The 18,252-nt window shown below is 38.8% G+C and overlaps 1 protein-coding gene across 1 annotated transcript in view; it reads right to left on the bottom strand.

Moving 5' to 3' along the window:
• PCNT (pericentrin) overlaps positions 1 to 18,252 on the bottom strand; it is a 102,035-nt gene that overhangs the window by 43,520 nt on the left and 40,263 nt on the right. The window contains exons 23-29 of the mRNA XM_062578352.1: positions 17,765 to 17,911; positions 16,352 to 16,503; positions 15,139 to 15,353; positions 13,089 to 13,297; positions 10,043 to 10,205; positions 7,488 to 7,631; positions 179 to 408 (exon numbers count right to left, since the gene is read on the bottom strand). Coding sequence (XP_062434336.1) covers positions 179 to 408; positions 7,488 to 7,631; positions 10,043 to 10,205; positions 13,089 to 13,297; positions 15,139 to 15,353; positions 16,352 to 16,503; positions 17,765 to 17,911 — 1,260 coding nt within the window. The remainder of the gene's footprint in view (positions 1 to 178; positions 409 to 7,487; positions 7,632 to 10,042; positions 10,206 to 13,088; positions 13,298 to 15,138; positions 15,354 to 16,351; positions 16,504 to 17,764; positions 17,912 to 18,252) is intronic.

Below are 18,252 nucleotides of genomic sequence, written 5' to 3'. Positions count from 1 at the left end.
TCCTTTTAAGTGGCTAAAATTGCAGGGAAAGAGTTTTTACTCCAGCGTACATAAAAAGTTATTACAGAAAACAAAACAAATGTAATTTGAAAACCTATCTTTAAAGCCTAGATCACTAAACAGGAGCAGTATTTACCACCTCCAAAACCATGTAAAATGTGGTACCGAGCTTGCTTACATCCATAAATTGTCGCTGATTTTTAAGCTGTTTTTCAAGAACTTGAATTTGCTGTTTCAGGTCAGCAACCTCCAGTAACTGTTTAGCCAGGTCTTGATTACTGTGCAGCTGTTCTTCAAGTTCTACCTCCAAAACTTTCATTTGAGAGCGCAAGTTGGAATGATCTTTTGCTGCCTGACATTGAAGCTCTAATTTCTCCTTCGCTAAAAACTCCACTTCTTTAAGCAGACCTGAATAAGAATACAAAAATAAAAACAAGATTGTCAGGCCAAAATACACAAACCAAATCTTTTTAAAAACATTACATTCAGGTACTTCAGATAGCTAACAAACCAAATACAACACTTCAGGAGATATTTTTAAGAGAGAAAGAAACCTGACATTTACTTCCAATTGCATCTTTGAAAACTGTTCTAAGACTACCAGATTTACGAAAGAAAAAGGTGGATGCAGTAGAAGAGGAGATGGGCATCTCTTCTCAATTGCAAAGTGAACCCTGGGTAGAGATATCCAGGGCCAAGCTTCCACATGGAAACCCTTCACTTTTCACTTTCACTTTTCACCCCACAAAAGAAGCTTTTTTTAAAAAAAAAAAAATCTACCACAGGTTTCTTTTCAAATTTTTTTCTACTGCTTTCTCCATCCTTTCTTACTCTATTACACATCCCTGCCATCCCTTCCATCCCAACTTCCCATCCTATCTCTAATCTCTTACCACCAAAGTGAGCCAATATGGAATTACAAGTTCCTCCAAATTGTCGCACCACGCTCCCCCATATCCATCCAACTCTCAAACCGAGGTCAATCTCTCCACCACTCCTCCACCTTCTGACCTGTTGGATACTGCTGCTGTCCACAGCACGGAGTCAGAACCTGTCCATCTTTTCAGTGGCCACCAGGGCCCAGCCCTATCTTCAAGCTGACTGCTACAAGAAGGCAAAGTTATGCTTACACAAAATCAGTCCAGTTCTGATACTACAAAGGTAAGAAATATCAGGGAAAAAGATGGCATATATCTGCCCTACATAGACTGCAAAAGAAAAATCACCGTTGTGAAAATATGCGAAGTTCAAATTATGAAGAGTCAACTTCTATCTAAAAACTACAATTTCAACCAGCTGAAGACACTATTTAAGAGATCCAAAATAATCTAATGTAGAAAATGAAACAGTCTAATATGAATGCTCTTGTAGAAAAACTATTTTAATATTTTAATCTGAACATGAAAATAAAGGTCAGGTTATTTATTAAGACAGGTGGTGCAAGAGCTCATTATTTTATCTTCCAGACATTCCATTTTTCATCTTAAATTTCATGGTGGGGGGAATCAGGAGAGAGGAAAGTCTGTGATTCCAGCAAGGACCTTAATAGGTCATGTAGCCCAGCCCCGAAAATGGAAGAATTGTCTTCCCCAGGCACGATCAATTCAACCCACCTAATCTCCGAGTTCACATCTTTCTAAACTGCTGTTACAACCCTTCAAAAATGGAGCAATTCCATAACCTTCCTATGCCATCATACATGCTTCATTATCCAGTGTTCTTAATTAATTTCTAAGTACTTTAAAATAAAAAACCCAACAACGTGGAGAGGAATAAGAGGTCCAGAAAACACAAGAAAAGGCTGAATGATCCAGAGGTAGGGAGAAATACTGAGGAAGGACCTAACAATACAACAGGACTTCTCCCAAGGCAGACAGCGGAGTGTTTCCACATTCATGCTTAAGATGATAAATGTCACAAGCTTAGAATACAGTAATAACTTTCATATTAAACATTGGGGAAAAAACTGCAACAGTGAGAACAATGAAGCACTGCAACAGACTGTATAGGGAAAACTGAAGCCTTTTTCTCTTTAGAGAAAAAGAGTCTGTACTACTCTGTAAATTATTAGGAGGTTAGACAAACAGGTCAAGTAGGTCCTGATTTAGGGCAAGGATATGGACTAAACAAGTTGTTGAGGTCCCTACCAACCCTATGACATCTCGATTTAGCCACCCTAGGCTTACTGTAGCGCCTATGCTTCCTCTGCATTAATACAATATTAAAACGTGCAAGTTAAAGTGTAATTGAGGCAAAAGTAAACTCAGGAGATATGGATATATATTAGATTCTTTAACAGTTTTTCAGGTTTGCTGTTTTCAGCTTACCCATGATAGCTTTCAAAACCAACTGAATGCATTCCTGAAGTACCAATGTTTGCTAAGCAAACGTTCATTGAGTTGTGGATGTAATTCAAGCTCTGGCAGAACAGATTCAGGTAAATGAAGTGGCTCCACCAAGGAATTTGCTCTCGTAACCAACTTGGGCAATCACTGAGTGAAAACAGTGTTTCTTGGATCTGTCAGCTTTCAATACAGACAGATCTGGAACTGTCTATGGGGTCCAATTCTGTCAATATAAAAAGAGGCTTTCCCATTAACTGTGCACATTAAAAATAACCTCATTATTGCAGGTGTATGACTGGAGAAGATTACAGGTGAACTAATCTGACCGAGTCTAAATTCGGAAACTATGTTGGGGGCAAATCCTTGGACATTTTTGAAGAGCAAAGGGCAAGCATACAGAAGCGGAATGAGAAAACAGAAAGGAAGAATGGCAGGCAGTGAATCATAGTACCATCCTGTCTGAAATAACAACTGATAAACACTTGCCTCATGAGATGCAACTGAGCAAGGCTCAGATGTTCGATCCTGAAAAAATACCAACCACAGTGTCTGAATCCCATTAAAAGAAACTAAATTCCAGTAATAGCAGCATAATCAAGATCTTTCACCAAGTGCTATGTTTCACCGGGCAAGAAATGGTAATAAAATAGCACCAGCTGTACTTCACTGTATTTGCTTATATACAGTGCATAGAGAAGAGCAAGGCACCCATATATTCTGTACAGATCTATGCACACCCACAGTAAAAATGCATATGTGGACTAGACCCTGAAAAAACAACGGAAGCTTTTGTGAAAACAAGCACAGGATTTTTTTTCCTTCCAAATACTGAATAACACAGTACTTAATGAGTCAATGACTTCTTTTTAGCTTTAAAAGCAGTACTATCGCTTTCTAAGAAACAAAATACTGACTAGATAAAACTGAAAAAAAGCAATCAGGGCCATCTCCTCAGTCAAAAATGAAAACTAGGAGACAAATTACAATTAGGCTATAAAATTTTACATGGAATTTAAAATGCTTGTTTAATTGATCACTAAAATTCAGTATCTGCTCTCCCAATAAATGCAATCTATTTGACATTTTTTTCTTATATGTGTTCCCCAAGTATATAAATACAGTTTCAAGCAATGTGAATAGATCATCAAGTCACAGATTCACATCTTAGTAGGGACAAACCTGCTATTTCATTAACACAAATTCAAATCATGCACTCCCACTTTGGTAATGCCCCATTGCACTCCTTTGCCCCACTCCAAGATCATTATTAGCAAATGCCAAGCTACAGTCTAAGCGCATTGTATTAGCAAGGCCATTCTACTCACATTAGTACTGCATATCACCAAAAAGGCAGGAGGCTGGCTTTGCAAGAAATAAGCCATGTCTATCAACTCCAAACAATATGATTTTTATTTATCATATTTTCTAGGTACTACAAACAAATCCAAACCAGAGGAAGAGTACTACAGAAATTGGGATGGGGAAGAGTGTGAATTTTAGGGCTCAACACTTAAACACAACTATTCAAGTTCTAATAAACTGTTTGCGGGATTGCAGCTGATGGAGAATGCCAGTCCCCAAATACGTTGTAGCCAGATTGGATTTTCTCCCTCATTGAGTAGGCAGCAAAAAATTTCAGGACAGTAACGTGGTTACCAAAACCACGGGAAAATGGAAGAGTGTTTGAGGGAGATCTGAATAGACAGAAGGAAGACACAGTAATTCGCAGTACAGCCTTAGCTCTAACTGTAACTTATCTAGGTAATTCTTCCATATTCACCTGAGAGACCTAGTATACTCAGCTCACACCCTCTGGAAAAAAGTCTAAAAATACAAGAGAACACGTGTACATCAAGGAATACATGTGTGTATACATAAAATTAATCAAAAAACATTTATTAATAAAAGTGTATTTTGAAAAGCCCACAAAACTTGATCATAGCAGCCATGAGTTTATCAGATTACATGTTTATTACTCATTTAAGTCTGGGGGAAAAAAGAGAAAAAAAATCTCTTTCAATTTGGCATCTACAAGTTTTATTTCAGTAAGTGTAAAAACTATGCCTCCTTCTTGCTTGCTTTATTGTTTCTTTTCTCCTTCTAAAATTTTATATCCTTTCCTCCTAGTATCTTTCCATTCATAGCTAATTTTTACGACTCCTTTCTCCTCTATTTTTTCTGATCTACCTATCCCGAACATCTTCAGATTACATTTCTCCAGGCTCCCTTATACTTTCTTTAGTTCTTGCCCATTTTTTTCTAGCTCTCCATTTCACAGTCTTTTTCTTTTTTTTTTTTTAATTTAATTTAACCACTACAACACCCCATTGTGAATCATCAGAAGTTAACTGCAAGCTTACAAGTCTCTCTGTCCCCTCAAAAGAAAAATGGAGCTGACAAATATGAAGGTAATTGCATGATGCACTTCAAGCCCAACAGCAATACTTCTTCTTTTAAATATTGATCAGTGACTTGAATGTCTCTAGCTCTAACTGCTTTCTGATGGATCACAGATGTGGTGCCTTTTTTTGCCAAGATATTCATAATCCTAGTAATTTCTTGGGTCTATTTATGAAGTACTGTTCCTCTTTATTAAAATAAATTCAAAATCATTAATTTATTCACTCAATGTTACAGCAGCATCAACAACAAAAACAAGAAACACACTCATCATCACAAACCTGAACCTCGTCTTTGTGCTACATTAGCAACAGGAGTTCCTAGAAATCAAAACACACAAACATGTACAAGACAAAAACAGGACATGATCCATTTGATCCATTCCATCTTATAAATTACTAGAAATTCATGCATAATAGGGATAGTGCCTACCTTTGGATTAGGCAAAAATGCACTTCATCTTAATGAGGACACAAAGTTCCTAATTCCATATGTCAACCTATGTCTACAGGTACTACACAAATGCTTTTACATTATAACCACACATTTGTTGCAAGATTCTTGGCTATTTACTTATTCATTTTCTAAGGCAATCAGTATTCTCTTTAAATTTGCACTTTTCCCCAGATGGAGATGGAACACAATGCCTAAAACTCCCTTTTAGTTCCTGGCTGGTGGGATTCAAAGCACTAGAACAGATTTCCAGTCTTTGTAACCTGTCATACATTTCCACGACACACAGAAGTACTTGTGTACTACAATAATACCATAGGATTGTTTTACATTTCCTTTGGGATGCATCACTCAATGCCTTAATCACTATTGTAAAACAAGCATAACATGCCTTTATTTTCTGCTACAGTCTCCTAAATTAGTTTATATTCATCTGTCACTCTCAACCCAGGAAAATGACACTTACTGTGGCAAAGGCCATAGATTCCGTAAGCCAGGACAATTTATGTTAGACCATCACAGGTTATATTCCATTTCTCTATTAAATTTTCTCTTAAGCAACAGTTAGCTTTTATTAAGATGTCATAAAATCATATGGGAGGTCAGAGCAATAGACACAACTTCAATGCTAATATATATGCACAAGTATTTTGACTGTACTGTATTTGAAAGGATTTATGGAGAGTCAAAGGAAGAGCAGGGAAGGTGGACCACAAGATCAGGACAATGGGAGAGGCAAGAGCTGGAAAAGAGTTGAAGAGTGACAAGTGGAAGAGAATAAGAAAAGATGAGATGGGAGACGCATGCGAAGCACACAAGAGTTACAGAGGAGTGACACAGTAGGGCTGAAAGATGGGCAGAAGTCTGCAACAGTGTGTCCTGAAAAGAGACAGGTAACTACAACATATGCAGTACACTCCTCATATAGAATTTGAGTCCATAGTGTGAAGCATATAGAATTTGAGTCCATAGTGTGAAGCCTACAGACTTTACTGTCTCCTCTACCACCAGCAACAGAGAAGTCCACTAAAAAACTGTTTCCCACTGTCTTTCCTTCTGGCCTATATAGACAGTATGGACAGGGCCATAGCTATCTGTTATGTAGTAGGCTCAAGCAGAAAACACAAAGGTTCATCTTGGCATTAGCAGAATTATAAGGCCAGTGATCCCAAATGATAACAATTCTACTGGAAGATGATACACATATTCACTTAATTATTAGAATGACACTATGACATGGCATAGCGTAAGCCACAGAACAACCTCTGAATTTTCTTCTGTGAATCAAAAGATATCCTACATATAAACTAGTTTATTACAGCAAAAGTCTTTACTCTTAGTAAATCACTGCTGCCATTGTTAAAATATGTGCTCCTTATTTGTAATCCAAATTGCACAGTACCAGCTTCTAGTTATTGAGTGCTGTCAGAACTTCATCCAAGATATAATGAAGAAGTTCCCCTTTATCTAATTCCAGTTCCCTATACAAGCTCCCCATAGTTATAAAAGCTGAAAAACCTCAGTGTGTGGGAGGCAGAGGTTAAACGACTTGGCTATTTAGTGGCTGTCTTCTTGTCTTTGGCTTGTATTGAGTCACTCTTTACATTAATGTTTAAGATACCTCCTCACCTTATCCTCTCTAATGAAGCTACCTCATTCAACTTTTGCAATCTATATTCTTTCCTTTAAAAGGCATTATCAGACTTTGAGCTTGATCATTAAAGATTTCCCACAATCACCCTTCTTCATCACATCTGTCTGCTTTGAAGGACACGGCTGGGGGGTAGAGGAAAATTTTATTCACAGTATTAGGCTACATACACATCAACACTGTAATTTTTCCTCAATTCAAGCAGACTTCCTAGTGTATTTTATTACTTCCATCAATATCAAGCTAACTCCTTAATACCAAAAGCAGTTAAAAACCTTGCAGCTCCAACTCATCTCTCTAACTGCATTGTGTTAATTAACCAGCATTCTGGTTACTAACTAGTTTATTATCTGTGGCTAACCAAATTCCTTTTGTAGTTCCTTTTATCCTTCCTATTTTCTCAGACATTGTCCATTTCTAACTAAGCAAAGACTATGGTACTACTCTTCACTAACAATATTATCTTCCAAGAAGTGAAGAATCAGTCGCTTTATCATATTTTCCGCTTTACAGGAAAGTCCTGCTAAACTCCGTCCCAGGCCATCAATCCAAAAAGTGGAGTGTTACAGAAACACATTGCAGTGTGGCCTGATTGGAGGAGAATTTCCTTTTCACTAATTTTCATACCCACTCCTCACCAAGAATTGCCTGTTCCTGGGTTAGTTCTTGGAAGCGCTCACGCATATTCTCCAGTTCCACAACAAGGCGACGTTCAGATTCTTCTTTTAGACTCAAGGCCTCTTCCAATGCAGCTTTTTCTGCAACATAGCCTTCAATAATGCCTAAAATCCAAAGTCAGAATGCAAATAAAAAAGTAGATAAAAATATCTTTGGAAAAAGCAACTTGAAAACATGAGTAAATGATTTAATGCAAACAATAGAAGGTGACAGAGAAAGTGCAAAATGACTTAAATTTATATTGTACCTAGAGACTTTTTGAAATTGCTTAAGGAATAAAATGTATCAATTACGTATTTTGATAGATTTGATGAGGCTGCTACATCACAAAGTACCTCAAAACAGGGAATGTATATGAGAGCTTATTCAGCCTTGAGAGTCTGAGACCACCTCAGAACACAGCACATTCCCTGCTGGGGGCTGTGGTTTGAAGAAATGGAATTTCTCCAGGAAAAAAGGTGGGGGGTGGGGGTGGGGGGGGGAGTTAGATTCTGTTAGATGCAGAGCCCAAGAAATCCAGGAATGATTTCCTCACAGATAGGAGGAAGAAAATAGGACTTTGGAGAGACCAAGTAAGCCTAACGAAGTATGACTGAGAAAAGAGACGGAAAGTGGATGCCAGGATTTGAAAGAGAAACTTAACCTGAAGGACTTAAATCCCAAAATGTGGAAACCCTCAAAGATGAAGAATATAGGCCAAAACAGTGGACCTAAAGTTTTAATCCTCACAAGGGGAAACTAGACTGATGAACTGCAGCATGTGACCACTGTTGCGTCTTATAGCCAGGTTCCTTTCCTTGTATAAGAAATGTTAAATGCACACAAACCAAATTCACAGTCCCCAGATAGAATGCCGGCATCAGACTGGAGGAACTGTGTCAGTACTACGGCACTGTAACATTACTGACAACTCTGAACATCTTTAAGGCCTGTCTGAACATTCATTTATCAGAACAAGAGACTGCTCAGCTCTCAGTACAAGCACTGTTGTGGAGACACATTTCCTGAACATCAACAGATGTATATCGACTAGATCTTTTAAAATAATACCATCAAAACAAAAAAAAAAAACATACAAAAAAGCCAAATTTAGGTTTGTATGAACAAAACAGTTCATACATTTTTTAGAAATTTAACTAAGGATAAAGGAGCATAGCATTTCAAAAGAATACCACAACCACTCAACTATAACAATTATTACAGAGAAGAGGAAGATGTCTATTGATGAGATTATCTTATTCGTTTTTGGCAGGATTTTGCTATAAAAAGCATTTTTCATTTCTTCTGCTTGGTTTTGGTACATGTTTCATTAGTGTTGCTTAATTCAGAATTTATCTTTGTGAACTGCATTTATTGTATTTTTGTTAAAAATATGTTCTATAATACCCAATTTAAAAGCTTCACCTAATTTAAGTGATGATTTTAAGACCTAATTCTTAACCTTTTGTGTCTTCCCATTTTTAATATCTTGCATATAATTACTCCTTCTTTTCCCAAAAGTTGCTTGCTTTCACTTCCCAAAGAGTGTATGCATTATGCAGTTCTCTTCAAGTGAAAAAAGAAATCCAGCTACATGCCAAATTTTTTGTTAAGTTTAATTAATATCGCCAGTGACTTAAGCATATGACACAGAAAATTGTTTTTTGTAAAAGAATGTCTAAAGGAGCTATTCATCAAAGAATGAAAAAGTAGGCTTTACATATAACTGATATTTTACATCTCTGTGGGCTGCATTTTCAAGTTCTCGCAACGAATCTAAACAATTCAGTACTCTTCCTGGAGCCAAATGCTACTGAACCGCACTCTGCTTTGGGTCATTCTGCTTTTGTATATAAGTCTGCTGCTACCCTTTCCCTTAGCCACTCCTTGGAATTCCTTTCCTCTTGAGGTTTTCAAAAACTACTATTAACAAAAGCATTTCTTGGCTAAGCCACACAATACACAAGTAATTTTGCATCAATTTCTGCTAAGATAGAGCTTAGGAACATGATATACTAACATGATATATGTTCTCTGTATGTACCTTTAGATTCGTCGGAATGGTGAAAAACACATAGCATTCAATACCTAACCACAAAATAGCTCTCTGCTAATTAAAAGCCTCAATCTTTCTGTCTCCTTTTACAGTCTTTATGCCTACACTACCATCAAACACTCTTTTAGCTCATGTTGGACCCTTCCAGGGTCAGACAGGTGGGCTTATTTAATGCAAACTGCCATTTTAAAAATATTATTTTTCACACACAGTCATTAGTTTAAGTATAGGAATGAATGCTATCACTTCTGCCTCAGGTAAATACAATTCTGATGAAGGGAAATAAGTAGCAGATTTACCAGAGAGAAGATATATGTTCCAGGTAACTTAGAATTTTGAAATGCAAAAGACGGATTAGACACGCCAGTCAACAACAACAAAAGGACAAAATCACCACATTATAGGTATTTTAGATATTTTGAGGAATGTGTTATGAGTAAATAATGCTGGAATCTCTTCATACTGATTTCATTGTCTTACCTTCTGCTTTATGAAGCTTTAGTGCCAGCTGATTCTTGGCCTCGCTTTCCTCACTGAGGCATTCCATTAGTTCCTGGTGCTGACTAACCACTTGGGCTGTTTCTTGATTTCGGCGGCTGAATTCTTCTTCAAATTGTGCATGGATTTCATGCGTTTTCTCCAGCTAAAAGAGAACAAGTCCCCCAGGATAAGTTCCTGCATAAGTCTTCAATGTAACAGTACTAACAACGTAACTAAACAGCATTTAAACAAAAATCTTACTCATAATTTTTGTTAGCATTAATACATTAAAGGTCCAGGTTATAAAGTTTTATTTCAGCACTAGGTTGACTTTGCCCCAAACCTCTAGGCACTGTGGTGACTCCTGGTACTCAGATACCTGTATTTTCATAGCAAATTTTCCTTAGGCACATAAGTTTCTTTACTGCACACAAGAAGAGATACCTCTCTATTGGCTGAGCTGCTCAACCTGACATTTCTTTAATCACTTGAAATTCAAAACCTAGGCACCCTTGAATTCACATTCTTAAAAGAACTCGAGCACGTTGAACAAACAGCAAAGTAAATGTGCCATCAGGTTTCCAAGGTACGACCCCAGTTCTGTCTTTGAACCTACATATTTTGCATTCTCATGTTTTAGAATTCAAAGGAGAATACAGAAACTCCATTCTCATTTAGCTTACATTTAGCTTATTCTGGTGCATAGCACATTTCATAGAGAAGAGTGAAACATGCTTGAACACAGTTGATGAAGGTGAGCTAGAATCCAGATCTACCATGGCTTAGGCGAGTACTTCAACCACACAATGGCTACGCGCTACTGGAAGCAACATCAATACCCAAAAGTACAATTTAAGCACTTAAGTCCACGATTTTTAAAGATGATGAAAATAAGTTTCATGTAGGCTGTTACCTCAGAGTTACTCAAGGTGTCAAATGAGAAGAGGAATTTGAGATGTATTCCTTACCCTAAATTAGCGGCTTACTCAACAAACTAATTATTACAGCACTGAATTCAATCCACTAAACGTATACAGGACTTAGGCATCTACCTCAGATTTATGACTCCTTTCCCAAAGATAAGACGTCTAGACATTGCAAATTCAGTACAGAAACATTCAATTTTGACTAATGACATTGAGTCCAGATGCTTTTACTATAATTTAGTAGTACAAAAATAATTATAAAGACATTTCCTCGCTGCTGTCTACGTATGCTGAACATTTGAATAGGGGACTCAGTTCTTGAATCTGCTTATCAGTTCTGAAGAAGTTTGGCTCAGAAGTGTGATTAAAAACGTCTCTCAAAAACACTTACAAAATCTGTGCCCCATTCCACTCTGACCAAAGCAACTCCAGTCGACGTACAGAGGTACAATAGAGCAAAATTAGTTTATAGAAAAATATCCTTAATTTAATTCAAAACTTTAAATATGCTGTCACCAAGGTATGTGTAGACTGAAAATCACTAGGTAAGGGCACATCCCTGTGTTGATTAGAGGGTCTTTAAAACTTGTGGGCTTGCTGCTACATGGGGCAGACATCCTGGTGACACAGGGCACTGAAAAGACTGAGGTACTGAATGTCTTTGTCACCTCAGTCCTTACTGGTAAGACTGGTTTACAGGAATCCCAGGCCCTGGAAGCCAAGGGGAAAGTCTGGAGCAAGGAAGACTTTCTCTTGGTGGAAGAGGATCTGGTTAGGGACCACGTAAGAAAACTGGGCATACACAAGTCCATGGGCTCTGATGGGATGCACCCCAAGTGCTGAGGGAGTTGGCCAATGTCATTGCAAGGCTACTCTTGATATCTTTGAAAGGTTGTGTTGAGCAGGAGAGGTGCACAAGGACAAAAAAAAAAAAAAAAAAAAAAAAAAAAAAGCAAATGTCACTCCTGTCTTCTAGAAGGGCAAGGAGGAGGATCCAGGGAACTTCAAGGCCAGTCAGTACCACCTTGATCCCTATCATCCCCTATCATCTATCATATCCAGATACATGAAGGACAAGAAGGTGATCAGGAGTAGTCAGCACAGGAAATTATGCTTAACCATCCTGCTCACCTTCTAGATGGAATGACTGGCTTGGTGGATGTGAGGGAAGAGCAGTGGATGTTGTTCACTTTGACTACAGTGAGATTTTTGACACTGTCTCTCATAACAGCCTCAAAGGCAAGCTGAGTGTGGGCTAGATAAACAGACAATGAGATAGATTGAAAACTGGCCAAACTGCCAGTTGCAGAGGGTTGTGATCAAGAAGTAATGGGCAGAAATTGAACCACAGGAAGTTCCGCCTGAACATGAGGGGGAATTTCTTCACTGTGAGAGTGATGGAGCCCTGGAACAGGTTGCCCAGAGAGGTTGTGGAGTCTCCTTCTCTGGAGATATTCCAGGCCTGCCTGGATGCAATCCTGTCTAACATGCTCTAGGTGACCCTGTTGAGCAGGGAGGTTGGACTAGATGATCTCCAGAGGTCCCTTATAACCTTATTGATTCTATGATTCTATGATAAGTGGCACCATGTCCAGTAGGATGCCAGCCTCTAGTGGTGTCCCTCAGTGTCGACACTGAGGCCAATTCTATTCAACTTCTTCATTAATGACCTGGATAAGGGACAAGAGTGCACCCTCTGCAAATTTGTGGATGACACAAAACTGGGAGGAGTGGTTGGTACCCCAGAGGCATAACCCCACGGTTCTGTGGCCACTCAGAGGGACCTTGACAGGAGAGATGGGCAGAGGGGAAACTCAAAGTTCAACAAAGGAAAGTGTGGAGTCCTGCCCCTAGGAAAGAACAACTCCTCTGCTATTAGAAGAAAAAAAAAAAGTCATTAAAGTCTCATTTACAAGAAGCATTCAAATAAGGGCCAGATCTTCACTGTAAGGAGCAGAGGATGCACATGCTTCCCTGGACTGATGACTTGTCATATATTCAGACAAAATATTCCTCCTCAAACTAGCCAATCCCACAAGGTGCTAAATACATCAAATCTTAAAACAGATTTCATGTGTTTACAGTAATTATACATCTATATAGATAAAACATTTTTTTACTTGTTTAGTTGATTCCGTAACTAGTTCTAGAAGTCTTTCCACTGCAGTGCGCAAGCGATGACAAAGTTTCAGTAGCATTTCTTCATTTTCGCATGCCAGGTCTGGATTTGCAAAAACGCTTTCACATAAGTATTGGCTCAACTCAGACCCCTCATCAGTCACTGGAGACAGCTGGTTGTGTTCTGTGACAGTTTCATCCAGTAGCTCATCTATCAAAAACAAGCAAGATATTTAAAAACACAGAAAAATGACATAAAACTGGCCACTGACTCGCATTAGGGACATTGCTTGGTCTTCAAAAAATATTATAAAGGTGAAATGGATTCACCAATGGGAAATCGTGCTTAACCAATCTGGTAGCCTTCTATGATGGAATGACTGGCAGGGTAGATGAGGGGAGAGCAGTGGACGTTGTGTCCCTTCACTTCAGCAAGGCTTTTGACACTGTCTGCCAGAACATCCTCCTAGATAAGCTCAGGAAGTGTGGGTTAGATGAGTGGACAGTGAGGTGGATTGAGAACTGGCTGAATGGCAAAGCTTAGGGGGTCGTCATCAGTGGCGCGGAGTCTAGTTGGAGGCCTGTGGCTACTGGTGTTCCCCAGGGCTCAGTACTGGGTCCCAGCCTGTTCAACTTCCTCATCAATGACTTGGATGAAGGGACAGAGTGCCTCCTCAGCAAGTTTGCTGATGATACCAAGCTGGGAGGAGTGGCTGATCCAGCTGAGGGCTGTGCTGCCATTCAGAGAGACCTGGGCAGGCTGGAGAGGAACCTCCTGAGGTTCAACAAGGACAAGTGCAGAGTCCTGCACCTAGGGAAAAATAACCCTAGGCACCAGTACAAGCTGGGGGCTGATCTGCTGGAGAGCAGCTCTGCAGAGAAGGACCTGGGAGTGCTGGTGGATGACAAGTTGACTATGAGCCAGCAATGTGCCCTTGTCGCCAGGAAGGCCAATGGTATCCTGGGGTGCATTAGGAAGATTGTTGCCAGCAGGTCGAGGGAGGTGATCCTGCCCCTCTACTCAGCCCTGCTGAGGCCTCATCGCCAGTCCTGTGTCCAGTTCTGGGATCCCCACTACAGGAGAGACATGGAGCTACTGGACAGAGTCCATCATAGGACTACAGTGATGATCAGAGGGCTGGAGCATCTGCCCTATGAGGAACGGCTGCGAGAGCTGGGCCTCTTCAGCCTGGAGAAGAGAAGACTGAGGGGGGAATCTTACTAATGTCTAAAAGTACCTGAAGGGAGGGTGTCAAGAGATGGGGACAAACTCTTTTCCGTTGTCCCATGTGACAAGACAAGAGGCAATGGGCAAAAACCGAACCACAGAAAGTTCTGTCTGAACGTGAGGGGGAATCTCTTCACTGTGAGAGTGGCAGAGCACTGGAACAGGTTGCCCAGAGAGGTTGTGGAGTCTCCTTCTCTGGAGATCTTCAAAGCCTGCCTGGATGCAACCCTGTCTAATGTGGTCTAGGTGACCCTGCTTGAGCAGGGGGGGGCTGGACTAGATGCTCTCCAGAGGTCCCTTCCAATCTTACCCATTCTGTGATTCTGTGAAAATTTGTCAATATTGAATTACTGTAATGTTTACAAACCAAGATACTCTTCCTTCATTACGCTGGGGAATAGTGTGTAAAGTGTGAAACACAGTTGAAATCTCTGAAAACCGTACATGTCCCCAGGTTTATCTACCTGGGGTTCATCTCATCCTAAAAAAAAAAAAAAAAAAAAAATCCCCCACACAAATAACCCCCCCCCAAAAAATCACTATAATCTATTCAGCCTTTTCCAGGCACAGTTTAGTATTTTTGCTATAACAGGAATTAAAATCAGAGAATATTGATAGACATAATCTCAAATGCAGAGAAACTTTGAAACAGATACAGAAAAGGCTGCAAGAGAAGATATCTCTGTTTAGAACCTCCTCCATATTACACAAAATATTGAATATTCATATGAAATGTGAAACCTCTTCTGTGTAATATAAAATGAAATGGAAAAAAAAAATCTTCAAAAACATTACGTAACTGCACCCAAAAGATTTGTACTCACCTTTTTCTGGGTGATGCTTCTCTTTGGCTTTGAAATACTGCATGAATCCCATTTCTTCCATAATACTGTGACTTTCTCTAGAATCTCCAGAAGCCAGACTGTCATCAAGGCAAAGACCAATCTTTCTACAGATAAGATCCTCAATAGCTATTGTAGCCTTCACCAGTTCCACAAGCAATTTCAAAAGATGTTGATAAGACTCCTGCAATTTTTTCCTAAAACAAAAGCACAAACATTGCAAACTTGCATTTACTCAACTTAAAGAGATTTGAAACTCACTGAAAAACTGAGTGTACAACAGGTATCTTGCAGTAGCTTGACAATTATCAGTAAAGATAATTCAGATGTTTCACAAAAATATATAGCCATTTTTGAAGTTCAGGTTGGACAAAAGCCTTTGCCTTCTCCACAGGTAGATGAGAGAAACTGTGCTGCAGTCAAAAGCATCTTGGGTTTCCATTCATATCGAATCACCAGTAGGGAGAATAGGTCTATTACTGTATTATCAGTAACACCAAAATAGCTAGGAGTGTGTTGACAAAATGGACCATGAGAATTATATTCAAAAAGTCATTTTAGCTTTTAAGAAAATATTAATATTACTTCTGAAGTGTGTAGTATTACACAATTCCTGTTACGGTCACTCATGAAAACATTTGAGCAAACTCAGAAATACTTGAGGCAGGGAAAGAACATCCAAGAACTAGTAATCTTTTATACTTCAGTATTGTAAAGGAAATTGAACCTTGTTGAGAAGTATCACTGAGCCCTGGGAACACCAATAAACAGTACGTTTCTTAAAGATGAGAAGGAAAATTCTTCTAAAAGCTTATTTAACACAACAGCTTTTCTCTAATCCACACATTAAAAAGACAAATCACACTGATTTGCATTGTGCTGAAAAGTTTAAGTTGGTTTTCTCAGTTTCCCAGCTTGTGCCTTGATTATAAACTGTAGAAATCCCAAAACACCAAAGTTTCCATCAGTCCACATGTAAAAAGGAATGGGGGAGGGGGGGGAACTCTCCAAATGTCAAGATAAGTTGGTACTCACAAAACTCAAACATGCTTGCAGGTAAAGCCACTATTATCATCATCTAACACTTTCCTTTTGAGCAGGTTTAATTTCACTTTGTTGTTGATTTATTTGCAAGAAGTCAGACAAAAAACACTGACACAGACAAAAAGCATTAAATATCTTAAGATGCACAAACCTTTCATCCTGGGACTCATTGATATCAGATCTCAACATGGCTACCAAATTTCCTTCTTCCTGGTTTTCTCTATCTCGCCGTTGAAGGAGGGTCTCCAGTTCTGAGTTAGTCTCTTCTATTTCATGATTTAGAGAGTCCACTTTCTTTTCCAGCTGTGGAAAATATAGTAAGGATACAAGAGAGTGAAAGCCAATCAGTTTGCCTGAACTATGAACTTCATTCAATGATCTTACTGTTCACAACTTTCCATATATTTAAATCATCATCTCTTCATCTGTGATGCAAATTTGCTTCCACAACTATTGGAAATGAAGGACAGCAGAAAGACTAAAAATGAACAGTTATTATTTCACTTCTCCTTTGCTGATGTAGATTTTGCTCAAAGAAGCAGCTTCACCTGCATTCACACTCAGCACATACAAGTAATGGAAAAAGCATACAAAAACTTCATGTCATACTTCAGTTTGCTTTTCATTTGCTTTCATTGTTCACACCTCAAAGACATAAAGCAATGACCTGGCATAAATTTTGACAGTGCAGCATACAAATCTGAACAGCAATCTGATTCAGTATCAGTCTCAGACAGTTTTCTTTTATATACTATGCCAGAAAACAAATTATAGAAAACATCAAAAAAATTTATCTCCTCACATTTGTGTTCAAATGACACCTCTATCCCATTTAAAAAGGAAAATACATACAACCCCTTCCAGAGTTTCCTAATCAAGACATTATCTAGCAGCAATATTACACTTTGTGCTACATGCTACCAAACAAACCAGCACTATAGCAACAAACTTGGTCTCAAAAGCAAGCCAACACATGAGTCAAAACACCCATTTGGAAGGGAAGGGCAAGGAAAGAAAAGCATTCTATTCCCTTGTCAGTTCTCTCACTACTCATTAAACCCTGCATGAACAGCAGGAAACAATGAGTTTCTTCCAGCAGGAGAAATTCTCGGTGTTACTCTTGACACTTCCTAGTTTTCCCACTAAACATGAAAGCCTAACAGAACAGTATATCCACCCTTTCCCTCCCAGCTGTAAGTCAGTTGGTCTAAAAAGCTAGAGCACTTTTTCCTACAAATCGTTCTTGGGATAGATACAGATGGCATCAATACATAGACAACTGAAAGCAAAACATCCAGCATTTTCTTTTAAAGTAGTGTTAATCTCCCTAAAAAATGGTTAAAGAGCTTAAGGTATTTTCAAGCTAACACCAAGTTTCAATTTTCACGCTACAGTCATAGCACTCCAGCTAGCAAACATTATGTGTAACACCTTGAAAAATAGCAGTCATCTAGAGTTATACACATTGTCCTTCCATATGCATCTTGAAAAAGGTGGAAGTACTGTGTTAAAAGACAGCCACAAAAGAACAGTTAAAATCTAGGTTTAAGTACTTTCCACAAACCTTGATAATTACAGCTGCCTTTTCCTGTAGCTCTGCTGATAACATCTCCTTCTCCTTTTCATGAACAGCCTGTGCCTTTTCCCTTTCCTGAATGAACATCTGCTCCTTGTCATGTAGTGAAGTCTTTTTTTCAGCTTCAAATTCCTCCTGCATAAGTAACAAGTACTTTGGATTATACATCTTTTACAACAAAAAACAACTCCCCCCTCAGAAACAAAAGCCTCTCATTTTTAAAATAAATATGCATACCTTACTGCTCAGATCAACTAGCAGTAACTTACAGTCTAAGCTCTCAAATGAACAAAATTATGACAAAACTATGTCTTAAAGAGTAGCTAAATAGGTAAGTGCATTATCTCAATGCTCACTGAGATTTGCATAATTTCAAACTTCTGGAAAAGTTATGAGGAGCAGGAAGACCAGCTGACAATTGAATTGCTGAGAGAGAAAGAAAAAGATGAGCCACTCTGAGCAACTACAAGTCATGT

This window comes from Rhea pennata, chromosome 6 (genome assembly GCF_028389875.1).
Source record: "Rhea pennata isolate bPtePen1 chromosome 6, bPtePen1.pri, whole genome shotgun sequence".
NCBI classification, from domain to species: Eukaryota; Metazoa; Chordata; class Aves; order Rheiformes; family Rheidae; genus Rhea; species Rhea pennata.
This window is presented reverse-complemented; position numbering and strand designations above follow the sequence as displayed.